The following is a 27,440-nucleotide window of genomic DNA, read 5'->3' as shown; positions in this document are numbered from 1 at the left end:
CACATTTTAATGAACAAGGAAAGGTGGTGTTTAAATAAAGTTAAACAATAATAAAAATGCAATCTGTTAATACCTAAAGAGTTTTATCAGGCTTATTAATCGATCTTTTAAAAGGATCTCGATAACGATCCTTTTCTTATATTATAAATTTTTGAAGAAAATGTATGCTCGATGCAAAATCTACAAATATAAAAATTAATTAAATATAGTTTAAATTTATTGTAATGGAATACTATAATAAATAATTATATCTATATATTTATCTACAATCAAAATTAGCCATATAATAAAAAAATTATATATTATTATCATTCAAATATTCACGTCTTTCATTATGAACATACTTAGAATATCATTTTTAATATATATAACTGTGTTTTAAAAATATTAATTAAATCATCATTTGAATATAATAATTATTGAGAAAATACATTTTGCAAAAAAAATTTTTCAAAGAAAGTATCAGTTTTATCTATACAATTATTAGAATAGATATCCGCATGTGAATAATCCTGCAGAATTTCTAAATAAATAATTACCCTTTTTCCAACAAATTTTGCTGCAGATTGATATTAGACCAATTAAGCTTAAATTTTGGGTGAATTATTGCTGCTAATATGTTACTGTTCTTACACAATGAAGGAAGTATTTATTATAAGATATGATAATTTCCATTATTATTATTATACGGAGCTGAGGAAAGGTAAAAGGCAGCTCTCATTATATCTGTCACTTCAATAACTGTATGTGTATTATCATCTAGATGTATAGTAGACATTCATAAGATAATACTTAAAAATAATTTATTTTATTTTAAAATCAATAAATAAAACTTGTAGGTTGCAAATTAAATTCGTAAATGTTGTCTTGATAAAATTTCTGAGAATATAAAATATGACAAAAGATGCTAAAATATGATGGAGATGGATTTTTTAGAAAAAAATAATATTTTATTTATATATTTTAAGTAGGATCGAGTGAATATTTAACAAAATGATTACGATCCTCAATTTAAAAGAAAATCATAGATTAGGTAAAATACTTTGATCAGCTATCGATTGACGCCTATATTGAACATATCTACTTTCATAAGACCAAAACATCAAAAATAAATAACATTAAAATTTCCTGTGAAGGCTTAATGCTAAGCTGATGTAACGAATGTTCAATTATCTAAATCCGGGTATTGTTACACTTCTTAATCACAAAGTATGTCAAAAAATATCTCAAAAATAGATTTTGTATTCATCTTAAATATTCACTTAATTCTTTCTCATAACATTTTTGCTTTCTGTTTCTCATCTACAATTACTCTTCTTTTATTATTTAGTTTGAAACTGAATAACTGTATATTATATGTACTATGTTCAACTCCAACTCTTTCAACGCATCATTTTCTTTTGTATTATCACATCAATATTATTTTCGTTTATATTATTTAAAGCATTTATCTCAAAATATATCTCTTCTTTTCATTATCTAGTAAACATAAAATAAATGATTAAAAGATCTTTTAATTAAATTTACTTTACTCTAACTCTTTCATTGCGATTGCCTCCTCTTCTTTAGTCTAAAATCAACGATATATATATATTAATATTGCTTCTATCTCTATTATTTAGAGCATTCATTTCCAAATATATCTTCTTTCTTCATTATCTAATGTAAGATTTATATATAAAGTAAAAGATGTTTTAACTAAATATACTTTGTTCATCTCCAACTTTTTCATTGCCCCTTCTTACATTGTCTAAAAATTGTCACATCTATTTATTTCTACTATTTAAAGCATTTATCTCAAAATTAAATATTTATTTTTTCTTCATTATCTAATAAAAAGGAGTAAAAGATCCTTTAATTAAATTTACTTTAACTCTAACTCTTTCATTGCCTCCTTTTCTTTATTGAAAATATTATCAATGTTGCTTCTATTCCTACTTTAATTTAAAGCATTCATCTCAAAAGTAGATGTCCTAATTAAATATACTTAGTTTAGTAGTTTCATATGAATTTAAGATCTTAGAATTTTTTAGGAGGAGGTATAGTCAATTAAATTTAAAAATGAGTAATTAGTTGATTAATGATTATGAACCCAGCTAAAATCATTTTAATAAATGGGATTGTTTTACATATCACATAATATAATTCGTGCAATATTCATATTAATATACCCATACTATAAATCGGATATCTAAAATATAATTGATGCTTTAGGTGTTAGGTAGTTAACCTTACAAATTATTATATTAATTATAAATATATATATATAGTCATTATAAAACATAATAAATTCTTAATTACTACATCGCATTCATTAATTGAAAGGTAACCTAGACCTAGAAGCATCCACGACTTAAAGTTTTTGCTAAAAATCCATATATTTAGTCTCCATTTTTCTTTACCATCAGATGTTACTTTTTTTAACATCTACTCTTCTCTTCCCAATTAAGATTTTGATCTATCAAGAGAGTATCATTAAATGCCTTGGTACGATTTATCCCGCTTAGACTATCAAAATCGTTTCCCTTACCGATTGATCTCATCTAGAATATCAATATGGTTTTCCTTGTTGATTGATCTCCCATCTGAGCACCGTTATCGAGGCCATTGTATGCTTGATTTCCCACCGGAGTATCAATCATGATTGTATGCTTGATTTCCCACCGGAGTATCAATCTTGATGAATCTCCCAACAAACTATCACTGCCGAGTTCAATATAGATTGGTCCATATTGTGCTTGAATGATGCACTAGGTCACCGTTATCCTAGAGCTGGCCAAGAGATCGCTATCATCCTTAGATGGCCCATGAAGTAATTGTTATCACAGAGATGGCCAAAAGATCGCTATCTTCCTTGATGACCAATGAGGTAATCCATATCCCTACATCGTACAAGAAGTCATCATTTTTACCCAAATACGACTACACCTGACTCAAGAAACCCCATAAGTTTTTACATAGGTCACGTGATTTAAGAGCTCAACATATTTATATCTTTATGTCTTAATTAGCCAGGCATCTTTATCAGTATCCATTTTCCCAATTGAACAAGTTCTTTTATCCGTAATCTTTTTTCAATGTCTAAATAACCAATTTCCGTATAATTGTCACATTATCATTAACAATCCCATGTTTTCCCATATAATTGTTCGAATAATGTTTATTTCATGGAGAATAATCAATTTCCATCAATAATCGAATTTCTATAAGCAATGGATTATACCATATTTTCATCCAAATCCAAAAGACTTTTAAATTATTATCAATAAATTTACAAATTCACATTTACTAAAATTATTCCCCAAATTTAATTTAAAACAAATCATTTAATCATCATAATTTTATCATTCTCATTTTAAATAATTGTATTATGAATATACTTTATTCTCTGCAATTTTATCCGACGAGTATAAACGAACATTTATGTTTGTACCAATTTCCATATAATTTTCTGTAAATTCATTCATCAACCAATTTTTGATTGTCAGCAGCAATCATAATGATTCATTATTTTGTTCAAGTTAAATAAGATATAATTGTTCCATTTCATTATTACTTCAATATCAGATTTCATGATCATAATTCATTCATACACATACTATTAATATTTTCCAAATTATGTTCATTATCAACTATAATTTTATCTCTATAATTTAATTTCATAAAATATCTAATACCTTCATATTGCTAGTGGCCAGCGTCTACATGACAGGATTTTAACTAGATGCTTACGTTACCCCCTTCAAAAACCTTTGCCTACATCCTAAAAAATTTCGCCGCCTTCGGCGGCTGTGTCTGTCTTTTATTATTTTCACCTTTTTAATTTATTGATACTCTTTTCAGAGAATTTATCAAGGATAACTTAAATTAATCTATCTCTACTACCAACTATCGAAATTTTGTGAATATACAGAATTTATTTTTTAGATAATAAATTCAATTAAAACCTCCATTATTTACAATGAATTAATTATTATGGCATTATGAGCTTGCTGAAATATCGAAACCTTTTAAATTACATTTAAAAGGATAGCAGAAAGTTTTATTTGGAAAACAATGTGTATGATTGTTTGCAATATATAGATTTGGTCGATGAATTGTATTATAATAATTCTATAATAAAAGTATTAATTTTTACAGCAATAAATTTTGTCCTATTTCATCTCAAAATTTAATAGATAACCCCCCCCCCCCAAAAAAAAATTTATCCTACCCCCATTAAAGCAGCATATCCCCTATCCCTCTCAAAAAATAGGATGCAACTGTTCCTACCCCTCCCGCTCATGTAGACGCTGCCAGTGGCGTATCCAGGATTTTCTTATGGAGGGGGGATTTTTGAGGGCTTCGCCTCCAAACCCCCTATACCTGGCCTTCGGCCTGCTTTTCCCGGGCCTTCGGCCGGGTCTTATGTTTTAGCTATTCTATTAAATTCATAATTTAATAATAATTATATTTCTATTTTTAACTATTATTTACTAATTTGTGCTAATGGATATTACAAGCCTATTATTTTTTTTATAAAATTTGCTTTAAAAACTAGTCACAACTTAAATTCTCATACAATATAAGTAGAATATAATTTTTTTATTGAAAATACTAATAGTAGTGTGTATAAAATATTGACTAGAAAATAATTTAAAAAACAAGTTTTTTAAACTTCTTATCAAATACAATATTATACAACAAATTTTATTAAATACTATAATTATAATGTGATTTTTAATTTTCGTGGGAATGTTGCCAATTCATCAAGAATTTCGTTTGTCGTTGGAACCAAATCTCTGTGGATATTTAATAGAACTAATCTCATTTAACCGAGATTCGGAAGTAGTACTTCGTAAATATGTTTTCAACCTTCTCAAGTTGGAAAAAGTTCTTTCATTCATACATGTTGTAAGTGGCAAACATGTAAGAATATAAAACAACTTCAAAATATGGAAATTGAGCCAAGGTTTCTTTACATTGATTGAGCGCATCAATAGTATGCTCAGGTAAAATAGCTAAACGTAGAAATATTTATACCACAATTCGAATTCACTGATTACATTTATTTCAGTATCAATATCATAGTAATAAAATTTTGCTAAATATTTAATTTTACCAATAGTGGCATTAGAAAACGAAGAAGGATCTTTGGGTAATAAAACTTGAAGATTGCTAAAGACTTGTTTTTTTTACCTAAAAACCGTACTTTTATTTGCGATAAAAAAGTATATAAGATTAGGATGAAAATGGATATTTTATTATATTCTTCAGTTGAGCCAATATTTATTTTACATCTCAATAATTGCCTAGGTGCTAGACGAGATTTAATTAGTGTTATATTAAAAAATTTAGCCTTCGATTCAATGTCTAGATAAATATTATGAAAATATTCATCTACATTCATTCTTATTGTATCTACCTGTTCATATATATTTTCCGCCAAATCAATAACCTGAACCAAATCTAAATTTGGTTTTTGTAAATTTCTACAAACTAGTGAGCTATGGGAAAATAATTTAATGATGCAACTAGCAGCAATGATAAACTATGATTGATCAAAATTCAATAATGATATCGCTTTTGACGACTCATTACTTTTTTTCATGCTCAGCCTTATTTAACTTTTGTATTTCTATTTCTTATGTTCTACAAAATGGAAGTAAAAATGAAAAATATTTAAAAAATTATAGATATTTATTAATAATTAAAATATTTTTAAAAATAATTAATTCTAACTCACTAATAATTAAATTAATAAAATAATATAAATTACCGTTTGATTTCAACTTTGACTAAAAATCTTTGCATTTTATTAATATTTTTGTATAATGTTAATGTACTCACAAGGAAAGGAAATTTTAATAAAAAATAAATTTTATATTGGAAAATTGATATTCAAATATTTGTAAAATTTTGATTCAATTGGGGGGAAGGGGGAAGGGGTAAAAATTTTATTAGCTTAAAATGATATTTATGAAAACAATCAAATTTACTATAGGGGGGGGAGGTTTCCTCCTTCCCCCCTCCCATTGGTTATGCCCTGCATTTTGCTAAAACAAATATCACATACAAAATAGTTCATCATTATTTATCTCATAAAATGATTCATATTATGGGTACTTTGTCTCGTTATAGCCAAATTAAATAATGAGATAATTTCACATATCACATAGTATAATTTATACAATAAATAATCATTTATTTAAATTGGTACATTCATGTCAATAAAACCATATAAATTGGATATCCAAAATATTATTGATGCGATAGTTGTAAGGTAGTTAACCTTACAAATTATTGTGATCATAAATATATATGTATTATAAAGTCCTAATTGCGTAATCTAATTAGGGTTATTAAATAATTTAAACAATAATAATCAATTAAGCTTTAACTGTATGCTTGATTAGTATTTAGAAATTATTATTACTTAATAAATACTTTTTGTTTGTCATATAATATGATATAATATGTTATATTTAAAATCTATTTATTATCAAATTTCAAAAACTGATAATTCTATAATATGAAAATAAAATTTAAAATTCTAAAATAATAATATACATCAGTGACAAAGCGTCAAGTTTAAGTACTGAATTATAAATGTTATTGCTAGATTTAAAATTTTTTAATAAATTTTTTTCATTAGAAATCACAAATCAAAAATAGATTTAAATTTAATTTTTTTTTTTTTGCGTTAAATAATTTATTCATTAGAAGTTAGCGGAATAGCTATAATTTAAATTTCTAAATAAATTTGTTTGCTTTAAAAAAATTTGTCTGCTTAAAATAATTTTGTGCATCAATGGTATAGTTTATAATTAATCGGCGTAATGGCTAAGCAAGGATTTTTTAAATTCCTTTGCAAAGTTTTAATATTATATATTAATTTTTTTTATTATATTAGTCTTAATATTTTTATAATATATATTTATTTAAATTATATATCTATAAAACAGATACAGATACCTCTGAAATAGTGTATAGGTCAATGACATTGTCATTGGTATAGATATAAATATAAATACTTTTTATACAACTCTGATTAGTAAATTTTCAATAATATAATTACAATTATTAAACATTAATTATTGCTACTAAAAAGGAAAAAAAAATTATCTAAAAAAAGTAAGGAAAAAAAAAATACAATTAAAATTTTTTCTCTCTTTTATTTATTAAAACGACAATTTTTTATTTGCTTCCCCAATGCTTATATTCAAACGTAAAATTACACAATACATTCGCTTGATTTTCTCTTTATTTATTAAAAAAATAAGTAATATTAAATTTGTTTCCCTCATCTATATTTTTTTAACGTAGTAAATATAATAGTAAATTTTTTAACATAGTAAAAATAATAATAATTCTTCTTAACGTCGTAAAAATAATAGTAAAATTTTTAACGTAATAAAAATAATAGAATTCTTCTTAACATAGTAAAAATAATAATATAAAAATTATATTTTTTTCTACGAAGTCAGATTAGTTTGTTTAAACATATAAAGATCATATTAGGTTTATTTAAGAATTTTATAGGAACAATTTCAAGGGAATTTATATTATAAAACTAAAATAACTATTGATACTGATATTCCATTTTAACCCAGAGTTTTTTTGCAATTGTTAATGAAATTGTAATATATTTTATAGTATTAATCTAACAATTAAAATAGCACTCCTTTAGTCAAAATTTATAAAATTTTATTAATTTTTTAAAAATAATATCAAATCTAAATAATACATAATATTCAGGAGGCTATTAAAAAGATGTTATCAAAGAGAGCTATTAAAAGGGGGCCATTATGATGCCGGATTATATTTTTCAAAAATATTATATTATGATTAATTTAGATTTGTTAATATTTGCAGCAAGCAAGCTCATAGTCATAACATTAATATAGGATCAATAGAAGAGTATTATAAAACAAATGTCCCATCTCTCAGATACATTAATAGCCCAAATAAATGAATGGATTTTAATTCATCACACAGCACTAACCAATTTGCAGAACTTTCACAAATTCCCAACCTTTTCAGATGGTGATAGAAAAAAAATAAATATTTATAAAATTTTTATCATGAAGATGTTAAAGTATCTTATGATGCCTTATTAGCTGAATAACTATGATTAAAAGATTAACTATGGTTGATATAGTCCCAAAAAATGCTATGGATGCTTTGTATTATTTCAAACACATTTTAGATTATATTCCCAATGTATTAAATTGGTTATATATATATATTAACAACTCTTCCCATTATAAAGTAATGAGAGAACATTCTCTTTTTTAAGAAGATTAACAGAGCCCTGCAGAAGTACCATTTGCAGGGCAGGGCACGGCTCGGATTTTTTTTTCAATATTTTTTCGGTCCGGCCCGGCCAAATTTTTCTAAAATATATTATATTTATTTTTCATTTTTATAGCTAGTAATGGCGATTTATTTGGTTTTAAAATATATAGCCCGGCCCAGATATTTTTTTAAAAAAAAATTTGAGGCCCAGCTCGGGTGTTTTTTTTAAAAAAAAATTTCGTGCCCGGTTCGGGTATATTAAAAAAAAATAAAATACGGTCTATCCTGGGTTCGGGTTTGCAAGTCTCTGAGAAGCATACCTATGAAGTAAAACTTCTGAAAGTACTAAATGGTTTGGATCTTTTGAATATTCATAGGCATTTAACGCCAAGCAAGGATGAGATAATTAATTAGCTCAAAACATATAAAATACAATTATTCCCAACATAGGCGTAGCCGGGGGGGGCAATGGAAAATTTTCCCCTTTCAGAAATTTATCACTTTTTATGAATATCATTTTAAGCTAATAAAAAATATCCCCCTTAGTCCTCCCTTTACTCCCCGACCCTCCAAAATGTATGCATATATCTTAAACAATGATTTGAAAGAAAGAATGTAAAAGTTGATATTTTTTTTATAAAACTATTTATCATAATTTATACATTTTTGGAAAAAAGCATTTATATATAAAAAAAGTGAACCAAAAATGTTTTTAAGAAATGTAATATAAGCCAAAAATAAGTCTTAAGACAAAAGTGAAATGAATTATATAATTATAGATCCATAAAATTTACTAAATAATATAATATTTTAGATATAATTTTTTATAAAGTGAGTAATTTTAATTTATTTATCTTAATAATAGAAAAATATAATTATAAAACTATTGATAAAATTAAATCATAAATTAAATAAAAAAATTAAAACACAATACAAATAGTGGAATATTATATGTCGTAGATTTACAGTTTATCTAATTTTATCAATTATAATATGACAATCAAGTAATTTTTACCAATATAGCGAATTATATATTTTACAGAAAACTATAAAATATTGATAAGGACATCAGAAAATATCTTTTAAATGGGATGAATAATATGAAGATTAATTTTTAATATCATATTTATGTAAAATAAATAGATGGCGTTATGTAATAGAATACAAATTGTTGCTATATTTATTACAAATTTATTATCAAGAGCATTGATTAGTAAAATTTGTTAAAATATTAACTGTAATATATTCTATAACTGTCACATATGTCTGTAAAAGTGGAATTTACCTAGTATTCTAATTCTATATAATAGAGGAATATCAACTATATGTCTTCTAGCTTTTATAAATAAATTTCTTATACTTGTTTGGAATAAATTATTACCATGCTTTAATATTAATGTATATACAAGTAATTTATTATATTTTATATAAACTAATAAAAATATATTTTATATAAACTAATAAAAATATATTTTGAATAAACTAATAAAAATATATTTTGAATAAACTAATAAAAATATATTTTGAATAAACTAATAAAAATATTTTTCATATTTGTTCTAGGCTTATTTTTTTATTTAACCTCCTATCTTGTAAAAATATTTTTATTTTATATATATAGAAGAAAAATCCTGGCTACGCCCATGGTTCCCATGAAACTTCTTGTGTACTAATTTATATTTCCAACATTTAGATTTTTTATACTTTATATATAAATTTTAAAGAGTCAAAAAATTCAAATTTCTTTTTTTTAAATGATTCATATGGTGGTTATATTCACTTTATATTATATTTCACATTTATTATATAGTTTTTCAATGCCGCCAATATTCGTTTAATATTTTTTAATTCACATTTATTTTAAAGCTGTATTATGCCGGTTTACAAATACATTTTTTTTTATAACTCACATTAATTTTATGTGTATTAGAAAAGTTATTAGTCCTAATTTATGCTTAATGATATTTCTTAAACATTTTTTTATCCACCCACCCCCCCCCCCCTTCCCCCAGACTAAATTTCTACTTACGCGCTCGGGGGGCTACGCTATTGTTTCCAAGGGCAGAAAAAAAATTAGTATTCGTTATACTTTAAATAACAGTATTAAAAAAACAGCAAATTTTTACCAAATCATATTTCTTATTTTTTTAAGTGTGGGAGGTGGGGCGGAGTGTCAGGTTTTTAAATTTCAACCTCTGCCTCACTTTGCTATAGAGGCGAAGTCCATTTTTTATCCCTCTACCACCATTTTAATAAGTCAAACTAACTGTTTATCGAAAATTAGATGCAGTCGCATGTAGGCAAGGTAAAGTAATATAATATACATGATTTAACTATTTTTACCCACTATTAAATGCTAAACTATTCATTTGAGTGACAATATTTTTAAATCATATTAGTTGTCAAAATATTCGACCAATTAAAAAATAATAATATTGTTGATTGAAATGTATTGTTTTAAAGCCTGAAAGCCTAGATTTGTGTTAATTTTTTTTTTACTAATGTCTATGAAAAAGAAAACTCTTCTCAAAGTTATTATATTAGGAGATAGTGGGTAAATATTATAAAATACAATAATGTTTTTTTAAAATAATATATTTTTTCATAATAAGAGTTGGTAAAACTTCATTGATGAATCAGTATGTTAATAAAAAGTTTAGTAACCAATATAAAGCTACCATTGGAGCAGATTTTCTTACAAAAGAATTAGTTATTGACGATAAGGCCGTAACAATGCAGGTAATATTTTAACCAAATTTATATTCATAGTATATTTTATATATTACAGTCATTTTGCAATTTTAATATCATGAAACTTATTATCAGCTATGTGCACTTATATTGTTACAATATTTTTGATAAAATTGTTGATTATTAAGATTATTTTTTCTTATAGATTCTAATTTTATAACAAAACAAATTATTAATAATATTAATTAAAATTTGAGCCATTTAACAACACTAATTAAGATGTATAGATGACCTATAATAATTAATTTCATTTTTAAAAGTTATTTTGCATATATTCTTATTTTTTTTAGCAAATTATTTTTTATAAGTTAGGTTTTAGAATTAAGATTACTGAAAAGAATTACCATGACTAATTTTTTTTTTAAAAAATTATAAGACAATTTTATAAATGTAAGCAATATGACTGAGCTAATATTTTTTTTTGTCCACTTGATAATAATATGTGAAAAATTTAATTTACAATGCTGATAGTTGTTTCTTATTTTGTTTATTTAAATTACCAAATGCCAATTTTCTCATACCATGGGAATTTAAATATACATAGGAACTCCATATTAAAGTTCAGTTCTACATTTAAAAAAAAGTTTATCTGTCCAAAAAATTTAAAATTCTGGTAAGATTTTTTACTGTATTTTTTTGTGAATTTACTATTCTATTTAGATTTAGTGCATTTTATTAGACAGCTCATATAAAACAAATATTAACTTAAACTTTAAAAAAAATTGATGTCCAGTTTGCCCCAAAATTTTATGGAAAATTAGAAGATTTGTGAAGCCCAACTTTTTATGTATGATATGTTGCCCATTATAATATTTTTTTAATTTATTCATATGGGTTGGTTTTGCAGATTCCTAATAAGCAATGAAAAACATTTCAAAAACTTAGTGTTGTTAAACAGTACAATTTAGCCGATTTTTAAAAAGGTTAACTCAATATTTTAGCCAGAAAAATAGTCTAACTCAACATTTTGCTAATAAATGCCCAAACCTTTGTGTTGTCTCTGAGAAAAATCTTCAGGCTTGCGAAAAATTTTTCTGGAAAAAATATTGAGTTAGCCATATTTAAAAATTGGCTCAAAACAAGCTGTCTAACTACAGTACAAAAACTTAAACAATAATTAAACTTTAAAAATAAATTATACAGCATTTTTAATATAAATAAATTAGTTATACTTTTGTTAGAACTATTTCCAGTTCCTGGATTTTGAAATAATCTTTGGTAGATCTTAGAATTCTTATAGTTCTAGTCAGTTTCTAACTGCTCCATATATTTTTGATACCATCATATTCAGAATAGAGTCTTGGAGAGATATATTAATAAAATAGGCAAAAAAATATTTACTTCCTATTCCTTCCATTTTGCCTGATATAATATCAGTACTACAATTAAAACATATAAAAAATTTTTAGGAGGGTTAAATATTTTTTTATTAAATAGAATAAAATATTTTACCATCATTTAGTTATTAAAGTTGTTGCTGAATATTTATATTCATTGCCTAACATTAAAAATAGAGAATAAATAAATATTTTAAGTTGATGCATTATAATTTAATTACATTTGTATAAATTTGGGCCATGAGCAAGGCCAATCTAGTCATTAAAATCCACTGGGCTTTGGGCATTCTAGTGCAAAAAATAATCTAAGTAATGAAAGGTAACTTAGTTTACATCTAAGTTAATTTTATGGGTTCCTTATTTTTATTATATAATAGTAAAATTAAATTCTCATTTGTTATAAAAAATTATAAATTATGTACAATATAGAAAAAATTGGGAATGTAAATCATTTTATTTATTTTTCAAAATATTTTTAAAAACAGATCTGGGATACAGCTGGCCAGGAACGCTTTCAAAGTTTGGGTGTTGCATTTTACCGTGGGGCAGATTGTTGTGTGCTCGTTTTTGATACTACCGCACCTAATACTTTCAAGTCGCTAGAAAGCTGGAGGGATGAGTTTCTCATACAGGCCAGTCCCCAAGACGCCCACAATTTCCCTTTCGTTGTGGTAGGAAACAAGATAGACCTAGATAGCCGGGCAGTAATACATTACTTTACATATTCTTTATAAAAGTAATATAATTAGAAAAGTAAATAAATATCCTAAATTTTTTCTACCAAATGGATAATATATTAGTTAAAATCAAGTTAGTTAAATAATTTTTTTTTTATAAATTATATAAATAACCCATGACATACAATTAAGAGAATATTATACCTCTTAGTTAATATCTTGTTTAAAAATATAGATCATTCATCTCATTTCAAAACACAATTAGATAATTAATTATAATTATCTATTATAAAAAAAATTTACTTGTATTTTTTTTTAAACTTCATAAATATTATTATTTAAATAGTTAAAAAAGAATTGTATAACATGTTCCCATGCCAATATTATTGACTACTTATTAAAGGCTAACCCTGCATTCACAGTTATCGCAAATTCACAGGAAAGTTTACAAAATATATAAATTTAATAATTTTCCTTTCATTTTTGTATACTTCAACGCAAACTGATAACTCTGAACGCAGGGCAATGCATTCATAGTAAGCACGATTTGCTTAAGCGATGCAAAATTAATCGCTAGCGAAATCATAGCTGATTCGTCACCACTATAATACTTTTTGATATATGTGAACAGCCATCACGATTTTATCATTTCGCTCCATATTTATCAATTGTATCTATTGTTAGCTTTAGAGTTGTTAAACGGTTCGATTTTTATAAACTGCTAATCCATTATTTTGTCAAAAAATATTAACACAAACTTGGAGTTCAGAAATATTTGGAAATTAGACTTGCGCAATATTATTTTGGCTAAAATATTAATTTAAAATTCGCAAAATCGGGTCTTTTAACAACACTCGCTGACTTGCTTTCGTAAATTACGCAGGGGTCATTCCATGTCAAATGAGCAAAAAAATGAGATTTTCGGCCGACCCCCTTCGATTTTTTTAAAATTTAGTAAGCAAAGAAAGGTTAGTGTAGTTAAGGAATAGCCAAAATTTTAGCCTCGTAACATTTATATTTTTGGAGATATTAGGGTTCAAAGTGGCAAAAATGACGTATTTTTACCATTATCTGCCTTCATTCAATTAAGCATATCTTATAAACTATCTAATTGTAAATAACAAATTTATAATATCAAAATTACGTACAAAGATTCTACTTTTAGATAAAAAAAATTTTTTTTTTTCAATTTCCGGCCATTTTATTAAATATATAAGGACTAAAAACGATTTTTTAGAAATTATACGACCTTCAATTTTTTAAAAAAATTTAGTAGACAACACTGAACTCTTCCTTTATATTTATAAAAAAAAATTGGTCTGGGACGAGGTTATCTTCATTCTCAAAATCGATAAAAATGTTTAGAAAAGTGTATAAATATTTTCCCGAAAGGGGGCGTCTTTGCATAAATTTATATTTAAATCAGCTTTTAATGGTTTTTCTTAGACTATTTGATATAATTTAAAGGAGTATTTATCTTGTAAGTGAAAATAACAATAAATGGGGCTTTCATTCAATTATAGAAATTGCCTATCGATAAAAGAAATTCAATTTATTACTTTATTTATAATTTTTTATAAAATTTTTTGCTAATATAACATATATTAATATTAATAAAATATATTCAACCAAATTTATACTTCTTGAATATATGAATCAGAATCTTTAGCATTTCATATATGGCGCCCTAAATATTAAAAATAATTGATATAATATAAATTTTAAAATCTAATATATAACTCACTTTTAAAAGATTCTAATTTTTCGGTAGCGCATTTACTTTCTTGTGACGACAATGTGTAACTACGGCCAGTAGCAGTTAACGGTGAAACTAATGTTAAGATATGACATTTTGGCAAGTAGAGAGTGTCGTCTATACTTGGAAATGTAAAGGAATTAGAAGGTCCGGATGGGTGTAAAAACTTTATATATATTTCTTCCTCCTTTTGATTTTTCCCTAAAACTAAGGCTAACCACCAATTAGAATCATAAACACATGTTATATACCCTGATATCTCTCCAAAAATGATACTTTCATCATTATATGATAAATATTCTATATTACTTTCTATTGAATTGGAATACATTTTACTCTTAAATTGATGTAGACCTGTGGGAATCACCGTGTGAATTTTCTGTGTTCCAGGTATAGGTCTCGTTTTTGAAAACCTTTCCCTGAGTAATATTTCTTCGTGATCATAATTTTCTTGGGTCATATATTCAAAATATATGCCATTAATATTTTCTTTAGCGAACTTGTACAATTCATATGATGTGGTTATTTGCTTTGAGTAAGGTCTTTGTAAACTAGCTCTAGCGGCTAATCTTTTAACAGTGCCACCAATCCCATCACAAACACTTTTCCCATGTGCTGTAGCAGAAAAATGCCATTCCGCCTGTATCCCGAAATCCATCTCATGATGGCAAATATTAATAAAATTTTTACGATTTTTATACTGTGCAGCAGATCCATCGGAAAAATAAAAAATTTTATTTGGCATACAAATTTTATTAATTAAAAAATTTACCAATGTTTTTTGGAAATAATGTACTGCTATTGTATTGTGTTGCAAAGATTCGGATATCATTACATAATTTAGGCAACATATATTGGCTAAATTATCTTTATAATATATAACAAAAGGGTGAACAGTGGATTGAGCTCTATTCCAATGATAATTTTGTACTTCATCCTGAAGTATAAAGCTATAGTTTTCTGAAAAATCACATAAAATTAAATATTGGCCTTTGTCTAAGTTCAATTTTAGATTTTTTTGATACAATGATTGTTGCGTTGAAATAAAAGAATGGGGTAATAAAGATTCCATTTTTTCAAAAAAGGCATTGATAAATTCATCTACTGGCTTGGTTATTGTTTCAAGAGTGGTTCTATCTACGGATAGCCATTGTTTGTATGTTATAAATTCGATGTCCTTAGAACGAAACAATATTTCTATTTGGTGGCGTAAATTTGTTGACCCTGGACAATTATCACATTTGCCCAAATAACAGGATGGTTGAGGCGGATTACAAATTATTAAGGGTAAAATATGTTTATATGTTTTAATGGGCAACATATCATCTTTGGTTAAATTGGGTAAATTTGATCCAATGATCATTAATTTAAAATTTTGGTGGTAGCTGCAAACACAAACATTATGTGTACCACTACCTCTTACGAGTATACAATTTTTTGGGCGAATGCTTGCAAATTTCGAAAAACCGATTTTAACATCAGGCCTCATTTCTTTAAAAAATATATAAATTTCTTTCAAATTATCTAAAATTAATCTCTTTTGTATTGTATTCTTTTTTCCGTCTTCGGTCAAAATTGAAAGGCAATCTTTCTTGCCTGGCATGATTCTGCTTATTTCGTCCGTACAATAAAATTCTTGTACAATTTTAACTGTACATTCGTCTATAGTATTTCCAGGCTTGGGGTTAGGGGTTGATAAAAATCCCTTTTCCGCTATCAATAATTTAGCTTGTCTTGCCATGTATTTTGTTGTATTAAATTCATTCATTATTTTGGACACTGTCCAATTCTGTGGTAATATCGTCAAAATTTTATATTTATCAGTTTTAGATAAGAGTGAAAATTTTTTTTTAATATTGCTTAGAATACCATCATCTTTATCGATAGTAGCTGGCTCAATCGCATTTATATCTAAATGAGTTTCTATAGCCTTTTTTATTTTGGTAATTTTTTTAATTGGATATCTTTTTTCTCTCAACCTTTTCTTTTTTATTGTAGATTCTCCAATTTCTATCAATGATGTATTAATTGATTCATAAGCCAGGTTCTCTTCGATATGATGAATATCAGGGTCTTTAAATGCGTCATTTGACTTACTAGCTGTTCCGAGTTTTCTTCGACATTTATCACATATCTTATCATCTGAGTGAAGTGACATCCAAGATTGTACATTTCTAAGATTTGTAGTTACATTATTATGTTTTAGTATTTTAAAAGGGTTACAGCATCTAGTTTTTCGAATAAGATTTTTGTTCATTTTATTGAAATTCTATATGATAAAACAAATTAATATATAAAAATATCACCGAATATCTAATAATTACAGGTGTACCGATTAGGGGGTTAATCCGATACGATATTGCAGATATTATATTGATATCGGCCAAATAACCGATATCACTAATCTGATTTTGCTCGCTCTACATATTATATATTTTATCATAACTTAAAACAATAATTATAATTTAAATTAACCTAGTATTTCAGGACTATTTATTCATGTAAAATTCTATATAAAATTTAGTAAAAATATGGTATAATCATTTTTTGTTCCAAAAACCCTATTTTGATGTAGAAAGTAACTGGTTAATTTTTGAAAAAATTATTGATTTAGTTTTAAAACCAAAAATATCCTTATAAGACATTATTAATTATTTTCATTTAGTTTTTTATAAAATTTATCGCTTCAATTAAATAATTTTTTTACCTTTGATATTATAAGAATAATTAGAATTTATTATAAGAATAATTAGAATTTATTATAGTTTTTTAAAATACCAAGAAATTAATTAAAAAATGAATTAATATAGTGAGCATGTGTTATTGAATGATTAATCAATTTTAAATTTTTCTTTATTTTATTGATTGAAACACTCATTTATTCTTATTTACAAGTAAAGCTATGCCGATTTTAGAAAATCCGATCCAATATTTATATTGTTTGGGTTATTGATGATACTTTTATTTTGTATATAATTTTATAATAATAATAAATTAATATTTGTAATATTTTATTAGCTTTTCCACGTCAATGGAAGAATTATAATTCTTCATATATTATTTTTTTTTGGTAAAAACAAAACAATAAATACAATAATATGGAGACACAAAAAAAATATAATATATCTTGACTTTGAAAAATTTATTTTTTTTGCGACGATCACATTATTTTAAAAAATTGATCGATATTTGGTGGATCATATTTTATTAATATTCGTTAAATATATGTTATATGGGCAAATATATAATAATTATAAATAATAATGTAATAAATTGAGTTTCTTTTATCGATAGATAATTTCTATACTTGAATGAAAGCCCCATAAGTGAAGAAAATATTATAATTTATATTTACAAGATGAATAATCCTTTAAATTATATCAAATAGTCCAAGAAAAACCATTAAAAACTGATTTAAATATAAATTTATGCAAAGACGCCCCCTTTCGGGAAAATATTTATACACTTTTCTAAACATTTTTATCGATTTTGAGAATGAAGATGGCCTCGTCCCAGACCAATTTTTTTTTATAAATATAAAGGAAGAGTTCAATGTTGTCTACTAAATTTTTTAAAAAAATTGAAGGTCGTATAATTTTTAAAAAATCGTTTTTAGTCCTTATATATTTAATAAAATGGCCGGAAATTGAAAAAAAATTTTTTTTTTTTTATCTAAAAGTAGAATCTTTGTAAGTAATTTTGATATTAAATTTGTTATTTACAATTAGATAGTTTTTAAGATATGCTTAATTGAATGAAGGCAGATAATGGTAAAAATACGACATTTTTGCCACTTTGAACCCTAGTATCTCCAAAAATATAAATGTTACGAGGCTAAAATTTTGGCTATTTCTTAGTTACATTGACCTTTTTTGGTTACCAAATTTTAAAAAAATCGAAGGGGGTCGGCCGAATCGTGGTTGATTTGTCATGGAATGACCCGCAGCGAATAATTTAGCATCGCTAGTAAATCTCGCTTATTGTAAACGAAGCATGATGCGCCATACCATAGCGTTCAAGCGCATAATATAACAAACGAAAGAAAGTTGTAAAATATCGTATCCAAAAATTTGGATATATTAAACGGTACATTAAAAGTTTTATCTTCTATTTACTACTAGTTGTATTTAATTCCGAATAATTTCTATATTTTAAAGTAATAGGTGTATATATGTTAGCGGCAATGTGTTATTTTACAAACTTTAAATAATTTTTGAGCGCGTTTTTTTTTAAATTTAAAAATCTAATTTTACCGGCAACGTATTCCAACATGTTTAGAATAAAAGTTTATGAAATGCAGACAATTTTGCCGTTAATCTTTGAATCATTTTAAGTATAATTTTGAACAAATCATCAAAAATCTGGCAAATATTTTTTTTCCATAAAAAAAACTAAAATAAGTGCGATCTTGAAAAAATGAAAATATAATCGCAAAGTTCATGAATGATTTATTTTTATATAAACGAAACATTTCTCTTTTTTAAAACAAAAACGACAGATTTAGGTTCCCGTATAATTAAAATTAATAAAAATACATTTAATTTAAAAAATAACGATATATTTGAATATTTTACGGGCAAAAATGTTCATTAATGTCAATTTCAAACTTGCATTACTCTAAAATTTTAAAACCTTAACGTAAATTTTACAAAATTTGGTTGGACCACATAGTTTATTAAATATTTTTCAATATGAAAATATTAAATTTTTTTTTAGTATACTCACTGTATTTCCGGTAAACAAAATTAGTTTTTTTGGGCTAGCTCAACGTTGGGACGATGAAATTTACCCCATGTTTATTACCAATATTTATCATATAAGAATCGAATGGAGGAAATAAGAATTTAAATATTTGTTTTTAAAATGTTTTTTATATAGTCTTTATTCAAAATTGTATATTTTTGATATAGGAATTTTTTTAAATTTAATTAAGGCTAAGGTCTAAATTTTTTTAAAAAAATTTCTAATTGTTTAAAAACTTTCAGAAGTATTTTTTAAAAAACGACTCTAATGAAGCGATTTTGCATCACTATTTAAAAACTTATATACTTTTTTTTTCTATAAAGTTTAAAATTTTTGCGAATTTTATTTTTCTGAAATTTTGGACTAAGCCTAAAAAGTTTAATTTTTGTAATATTTAAAAATTTAAAATTTAGTTAAAATAATATTTAAGCTTCTTTTTTTTTCGTTTGAAAAAACAAATTTTTAGGTTTTTATAACATCCTTACATCGTTCTTTCCAACAGCAAGCGGTAAAATTATCCCTAAGGAAATCCCCCCCCCCACCCGTCGAAATCTTCTCCGTTCTATTGAATCCAAAATTAGCAAAAAAAGATTTTCCAATCAAAAAATAATTAACCACATTTTATTCAAATGTTTGCATATTCATAATTGCTTATCCTCCCCCATTTTATTGACAGCTGCTCCACATTGCCACCGGGGTTTTTTAACGATTCTAAGAAACATATTTAAAAATGATCGGCGATCAGTTTGTCTCCTGCCTTTTTTAAATTGTCCGCGGCCAGGCATTTATTTTTTTTTGATTTTTATTACTATATTTTTAAACCATAATTAATTACATCTATAATTAATTATAAATTAAATTAATTTATAAATATAAAATTTATGAAAATACTATAGTTAATTCTTTTCGCAATTAAAAAAAAATCCAATTTATGAAAGATATTTCCGTCAAACTTTGAATCCCACAATATTATTAAAAATTGGATCTAAAAAACTGTATAAGTACTCCTCTAATTACAAGATAAATCTGATATTTTACAGCTGAGAATTGAGGAATTCCTGATTGTATAAAGTATGTTTTTGGGATTACTTGTATTGTACTAATTTTTAATAGACTATAAGTGAATATATTTACTTTAATTATTTGTTATTTCAAAATTGGGCTTATTTTTATGATACCATTTATGATTTTATCAATCTGATTATTATTCTCATTTTCAGAAATTCGTTATACCAATTTTAAGCCTCCATTTTAAAATGAAATATTTAAAAAAACCAACTTAATTTTCATACATAAAATTTAGCATATTCATATTTACAAATCTTCGTTCCCTCATACAGATAGCCACCAAACGGGCCCAAACCTGGTGTGCCTCCAAAAACTCAATTCCTTATTTCGAAACAAGTGCGAAAGAAAGCACCAATGTCGATTCAGCGTTTTTAACAGTCGCTCAAGCTGCGCTTGACCGCGAAATTCGGTCTACTGCCGATGTTTTTGATTACGGTTTGTCAAGGGTCACAAATCCATCCAATCCGCATACTTCCGATGACGTTATCAAACTTAGAAACGAGACTGGTGGGAATATGGCAGGAAATTCTACGAGTAGCATCACCAAAAAAATTGGTGGTTTATGCAATTCTTGTTAATTGAAATCCATCTATAAAACTGAGTTTATGGGTGAATTTTTTCTTAAAAAATTTATACGCTTAGATACTGAATGGGAAAAGAAAATAAATGATTGTTTTAATTTTTAGATGGTAACACTTATATTGGGGTTTTTAATGTTTTATTTTTCTTATTCAGGCATTTTCTAAGTCTTTCTAAATACTGTTTCTATCATATTCTCTATGCTCTCTTCTATATTTTTTAAAAAACACTATAATTTAATTCATTTCTTATAATTTATAACACATAACTATTGAATGTCAATTTTAATAGATTTGTGAGGATAGGTTATTTTTCTTACCATATTTTTTTATGAGCTCAAACACTTTATCTCCCAACTTTTAAAACGTACACTTTATGACATCTAAATTCTGACGCTTTTATTGAATCACTAGATTCGGAAGAATGGCAACCATTATAATACTGTTTTTTTAAAACAATCATTTGCATGATAAGAGTTTTTTAAAAATAAGTTATAAGAGACAAAATGCATATTTTATTATAAATACTTTTTTTCGATTCAATACAATAACGCATCTTCCTTAATGTAGCACTAAATATATTTTATTTATCATTGAATAGAATCATTTATCATTGTTATAATTATATATTTTTTAGAATACTTACTAACTTAACACTATATTCAATAAAGTTATTTAAAATATTTTTATTACCTCTTAAATATTATTAATTTCGTTGCCAGTTGACAAACATTATTATTATTATATAATATCCGCAATCAGCCACACCCTTTTAATTGTAAAATTTAAATTGGCAATATTTTCCAAATCGATCAATCTAAATATTCCTTAGTAAGCAAAATAAACTTTTGCATACAAAAACCACATTACATATTAATAATAATACTTTGTAAACTCTTATACGTGATCCAAAACAGATAATGATATTCGGATGTATGAATATCGCCAAAACTCATATAGTTAGGTTTAAAAAAAATTTAATCTAAAAAGGTGCCCAAATTAATGTCGAATGTTAAGCATATTTTTTAAAACACTTTTAAATGCAACTAACATTTTATATTATTTAAAAAATATTATAATTTGACAATTTTATTAAAATATCATTGTGAGATTGAGAATAATAACATTATTATCCTTGCAAAAATGAAGATGCAATAAAATTTTATTTAAAAAAAAACATAAATAATTCTTAAAAATTTATAAGCACCAAAAATAGGGAAAAAAAATTATGGGATAAATATTTATATAAGTTTTATTAATATTTTTATAAGAATGCAAAAGTAGGCAAAAATATAAACGAATCCAAACTATTAAAAGTGTAGAATAGTCTATCGTTTTTTTTCCAACAAATAAGAACACCGAACGGAATATTTAATTAAAATCTATAGGAGGCGGTCTATCGGGAATCAGGGAGGTAAAGAAGGTGACAAAAATGAAGAGTATGGTCTTGGTGCAGTTCCAAAAAATATTCATTTTGGCTACTATCTTTCTGATAATAGGGCTGGTTTCATTTTCTTCAGGATTTGGTAGAACCTATTATTTAGATTTGAAAACAATTTATATATATTATAAATATAAAAGTAAATAATTTTTTTTTATCGTATTTGCGAAATAAATAAGGTAAAAAAAAATTCGAAACTCGAGATCAAGTAAATATCGGATATTTTTTGGTATTTAGATAACCTTTTAGGATATTTGGCAAAACCTTTAATTCGTTGTTTATTTTGAATTTATAATTTAGCGTATTTATATAGGAAAAACAGAGTCCTAAATTTTATACAACTGCCATTATTTTCAGGACAGTATGAGTGTGTCCAAAGATGTTTAAATTTTTGAGACCAATGTTTTCATAAACGACTGATTATTTTGCTAAAAAACTTAGGCTCATAAAAAAATTTTCATTCAGAAATCTTAAAATTTATAAAAAAATCTTATCATATATAAAAAATTTTCACAAATTTGTTTATAATTTTTTTTTAAAACAATTTAAATATTTTTAATTCTAAAGTAGGGCCTAAAATATTTTGAACATAGGCAATTTTAAGATTCATTTTAGGTGATAAAATTTTATCTATTTCTTTTATGAGGGTTAGAAATAGGAAAATTTATTTTATTTTTTAATAATGGCAACTTCAAATTCCTTAACCTTAATGTGTGGGTAACTATAAAATAATTAGACGTGGATATGAAATAAAAAAAATTTTCGATTACACTGATCATCGTTGTAAATATTAATGGCTGAAAATCCTCTTGTTTTATCACTTAAAACAAATTCCAAATCGAAATTCACAAAGAAAGTTTCATCTGTCATTCGAATACAATTCCTCAATTTTTTTATATTCACACTATTTTTTACAAATTATATTTGTTAGTTTTATATATGTTGTTATTCAAAATGGTATATTTTTACTTAAATAATAAAGATTTTAGAATTAAAAGAAATAAAACTTTTTTTAATATAAGAAAATGGATTAAATGTTTTATCATTTTTAAGTTAGACCGTCAGAATTAGATAATTGATTTTAAAAAAATTAGTTTTACATTTTGATGAGGAGAATTATTGGGATTAACAGTAGCATTCCCATCAGAACCACTTTCTCCATTCTCTTCAACCGCCATGTTATTATCATTGTTTAAATTTGGATTCGCATTATTAGGAATTTCGTTGGCTCTTTGCCTCATAGGCGCGAGTAAGAGTCCAGCTTGATATCTTTAAAAAATATTTTTTTTAGAAAGAAGTAAAAATTTATTGCTTGAACTAATCCGATAAATCAAAATAAAATCATTTAGATACAATGTTAATATTATATTATAAGAATATTTTTAAATCCAAAAACATATAATCTTACTTTATGTATATTTTATTTATAGATTTTTCCATTTAAGTACAGGAATTTTTTTCGAAAATTTTAATAAATTAAAAAGTACATCGCTAAAAATATATTATATTGTATATAGATATCTTAGTCTCATGGTGTTCCTTTTTTTAGAAACATAATTATTTATTAATCTAATTACTAAAAAGACACCGCGTTTAAAAAAGTTATACATAGAAACATTATAAAGTGGAAAAAATATTGTATTGGTTAAAATAAATTTGGTATAGAATAAGACTCTAAAAAGTTATTAGGATACACCTCTAAGGCCATTTCTAAACAAGACGTTTTCAACAAAGCGAAAATAAACAGTTTAATTAACCAAGTGCCTAAGAATATAAGCTATGTTAATTTTATTTCCTTTTTTAAAAAAGGTCTGGTTTATAAATGGCTTAAAATTTATTAACCTGACGAATAAATATAACAAATACAATGCATATAAAATAAATAAAATTTTTTTTAAGGAACTTACAAAAACAAGAGGGTAGAGAAAAAGAGCACAACCAAAAAACGATTGATGGACGAGTAAAAGTAGAGAATGGAAAAGAGAATAACGACGCGGAAAAAAAGGTAGATCCAATCAACCCAATCCACATTACCCCTATAATATTAAAAAAATATATTATTATATTTCTACCAAGGAGAAAAAGTGAAATTTCAGGCCTGGATATAAATAATATTTTTGGCACAGCCAAGATTTTTAAAATTTCATCAAATGCGGCAGTCACACGAATTTTTAACTGATTTGATTGATATAATATAAATTAATTTTTTTTTCTTAAGCCTGGTCCAGCCCATGGGTATCTAATTGAAAAACTAAAGTCATCTTGCTTTTTCTAAAATCTCGCGCAATTAATTTAAATATAGTATAAAAATATTTTGCAACTTATTTTACAAGAATTTGCTTTCATTTAACTTAATATTATAAAAATTGTTGTTTAATTATTAAGGTCCTAATTTGTGTTGTTAAACGGCCCAATTTGTGTCGATTTTTAAAAATGGCTGGAAGATTTTAGCCAAAGTAATATTGTGCAAGCTTTGAGATTTGGCAAATTGATGTCCAAACCTTACTGCCAACTTTTGGCCGAAATTAAGTTATGACTCAAGATTTCACCCTAAACTTATTACCTCATCCTAAAGGCTTTGGCCTAAAAAGTGGCCTAGCTTTCCAAAAATTATAAAACCAACTGACATGTTTTTTAAAAAAAAAATAAATTAACCCAATAAATTTAAAAAAAAAATTTAATATTGACACAACACTATTATTATTCATACTGGTACAATTAATATAATACTGACAATTTTGTTATTATACCAAAAAAATATTTTTAAAATATTGGAGGAAAAGATATATGCTTTTATATGTATCTGCCTTCCTTATTCATGTATCATATACCTCTCATTATTGGCATTGGCGTTATTATTCACATTTGCATTATTGGGTTGCTGTTGCTGATTATTTAAGTGGTTATTCATTATAGCGTTGTAAGCTTGGCGCAGGGGAGATAGGTTTGGAGCAACCTCATAATTTAAGTTATTATTAATAAGATGAGGGTTATTGATTAGAAGATTTTGATAATTATTTAAATTGACATTGGTTGGAACTTGCTGAAAGCTTGGTTGATTGTTGTTATGGTACTGTTGCCACAGAATTGAATAGTAAGGGTGATGGTAATGACTGATGGGTGGTTGGTAGTTGTGGTTTGGAGGAACTGTATGATGCGTGATTGGAGTATTTTGATTAGGAACCAGGCTACGATACATGCTTTAGAGAATATAAAAATTATATTGGTGTGCAAGATGTATTTTTGTACTAAGAAAAGGGCCTATTTATTAGTAAATGAAAAGTGTTATATTTAGCAAAAACAAATATCATTTTGATAAAATATTAATATATATTAAAATTGCATATATCAAATTATAAATTAAAGTTTTCGAGATTTGATATAAAAATTTTCTAATATTGATAATATTTTTACTTTTGATAATATATTTGCCATGAATCATAAATTGATTTTTGCAAAATTTGATAGTATTCTGAGGAATATGGTGTGAAAGAATTGTAAACACTTGGCATGGCCATAGGTGTTGATGTTGATGAACTATTAGAAGAAATTAATTAAATTATTAATATTTTAATTGCAATTTTTATATAATTTTACAAATAATTCAGGTTGTTAGAGGTCGCTGTATTTAATTTTTCTTTATTTGTATTAGGAAGGCTATTATCATGTTTTGATACCTATATTATTTATATAAAATATATAGTTAAATCTAAAAAAAATTACTTTTGAATATGATAAATCAGGTAAGCTAGGTGAACAGATTATATGCAAATTATATGGAGAATGATCATCCTAAAATATATGGAAAGGTTACATATTTTACTAAAAAATTTAATACTTTTTTAAACACTTCAATCAATGGTTGATCATCTTTAAGTAATCTGCCTGCATATATAAGACGTTGTTGCCCAATTGTCTTAATTAAAATATATTAACAATATAATTATGTGATACATGAATTTAAAGAGTATATGCCTTATAGTTGTTGATACAACAGAGCTACGATAGATATTCCTAAATTCCATCTAACTGGATATTTAAGAAAAATTTTGAATTTGAATATGAAGAGCCCTCTACATGTTGGGCAAGTCACAAGTACTTTTATGCATTATAGCCCTAGGACTATTTAAATGTCTGTAGGCTCGTTAAAGGCATTGGACCAAGCAAGCCTACATATGTAATAACATTATTAAGAAAAACAAATAACTTACAGGCTTTAATGGGTATACACTCGTTAAATGATTTTTTAAATGATATACAGTCCATTTCCATGAGGCATTGACTATTTCATCAGTAAATATTGGGGATTTAAGATTTATTCTTAAATTTTCAGAATCCATTAACAAGTTTAAATATAATTAATTTGTGATTATAATATAAAGAATATAATAAAAGACCAATTGCAAAGTTTTACGTTAAATCAGATCATACGTATTTTAAATTTAACTTGCTCCAGGAAGATTGAAATACAATCATATGTTATTTATAACGTAATAATCGTTATTTTTAACTTATTTAATTTATTGTATCGTAAATAGGTTATATTAATTATTATTAAGATGTAAAAATAAAATTTCAATGAAGATGTACCATAGAAAAGTTATAATCGTTATTTTTGTAATTTTTTTAAAGCATAGATATTGTTAACATGTTAAATTAAAATATCAGTGAAGATGCACAGGAAAGTGACAATTGTTATAATCGTTATTTTTAAACTTTTTTAAATTTTTTTAAGGCAAATGGATAAAAATATTTATTGTTAACATGTTATATTAAAATTTCAGTGTAGGTGTACTACAGGAAAGTGACAAT

General features: G+C 25.3%; 2 protein-coding genes across 2 annotated transcripts; one reads left to right on the top strand and one right to left on the bottom strand.

Moving 5' to 3' along the window:
* The first annotated feature begins 10,689 nt into the window (after nt 1–10,689).
* On the top strand, nt 10,690–21,851 carry LOC135925137 (ras-related protein Rab-7a-like). The gene is made up of 4 exons (XM_065460335.1): nt 10,690–10,831; nt 10,890–11,016; nt 12,851–13,069; nt 20,882–21,851. The coding sequence occupies exons 1-4, from the start codon at nt 10,779–10,781 to the stop codon at nt 21,185–21,187; spliced, it is 705 nt and encodes a 234-aa protein (XP_065316407.1). The 5' UTR covers nt 10,690–10,778; the 3' UTR covers nt 21,188–21,851.
* A 528-nt stretch (nt 21,852–22,379) lies between these two features.
* On the bottom strand, nt 22,380–27,044 carry LOC135923738 (homocysteine-responsive endoplasmic reticulum-resident ubiquitin-like domain member 2 protein). The gene is made up of 9 exons (XM_065458653.1): nt 26,840–27,044; nt 26,467–26,544; nt 26,352–26,420; nt 26,226–26,305; nt 26,043–26,165; nt 25,460–25,828; nt 24,536–24,664; nt 23,729–23,897; nt 22,380–22,720 (listed from the first exon to the last, which is right to left on the bottom strand). Exons 1-9 carry the CDS (start codon nt 26,966–26,968, stop codon nt 22,559–22,561), a joined length of 1,308 nt encoding a protein of 435 aa, XP_065314725.1. The 5' UTR covers nt 26,969–27,044; the 3' UTR covers nt 22,380–22,558.
* Between the last annotated feature and the right edge of the window lie 396 nt (nt 27,045–27,440).

This window comes from Gordionus sp. m RMFG-2023, chromosome 2, assembly GCF_954871325.1.
Source record: "Gordionus sp. m RMFG-2023 chromosome 2, tfGorSpeb1-WG-v2, whole genome shotgun sequence".
NCBI classification, from domain to species: Eukaryota; Metazoa; Nematomorpha; class Gordioida; order Chordodea; family Parachordodidae; genus Gordionus; species Gordionus sp. m RMFG-2023.
The sequence above is the reverse complement of the archived record's forward strand: the minus strand, read 5'-3'. Positions and strand labels throughout refer to the sequence as shown.

Excerpts from the sequence above, each read along its gene's own strand:
- LOC135925137 (XM_065460335.1), top strand. The coding sequence starts at position 10,779 with ATGTCTATGAAAAAGAAAACTCTTCTCAAAGTTATTATATTAGGAGAT. Across the intron at positions 10,832-10,889 it reads ATTATATTAGGAGATAGTGG|AGTTGGTAAAACTTCATTGA; the intron begins GTAAATATTATA and ends TTTCATAATAAG. Across the intron at positions 11,017-12,850 it reads ATAAGGCCGTAACAATGCAG|ATCTGGGATACAGCTGGCCA; the intron begins GTAATATTTTAA and ends TTTTAAAAACAG.
- LOC135923738 (XM_065458653.1), bottom strand. The coding sequence starts at position 26,968 with ATGGATTCTGAAAATTTAAGAATAAATCTTAAATCCCCAATATTTACT. Across the intron at positions 26,421-26,466 it reads TGATTGAAGTGTTTAAAAAA|GATGATCATTCTCCATATAA; the intron begins GTATTAAATTTT and ends CATATATTTTAG. Across the intron at positions 25,829-26,042 it reads TGGCAAATATATTATCAAAA|CATGTATCGTAGCCTGGTTC; the intron begins GTAAAAATATTA and ends TATTCTCTAAAG.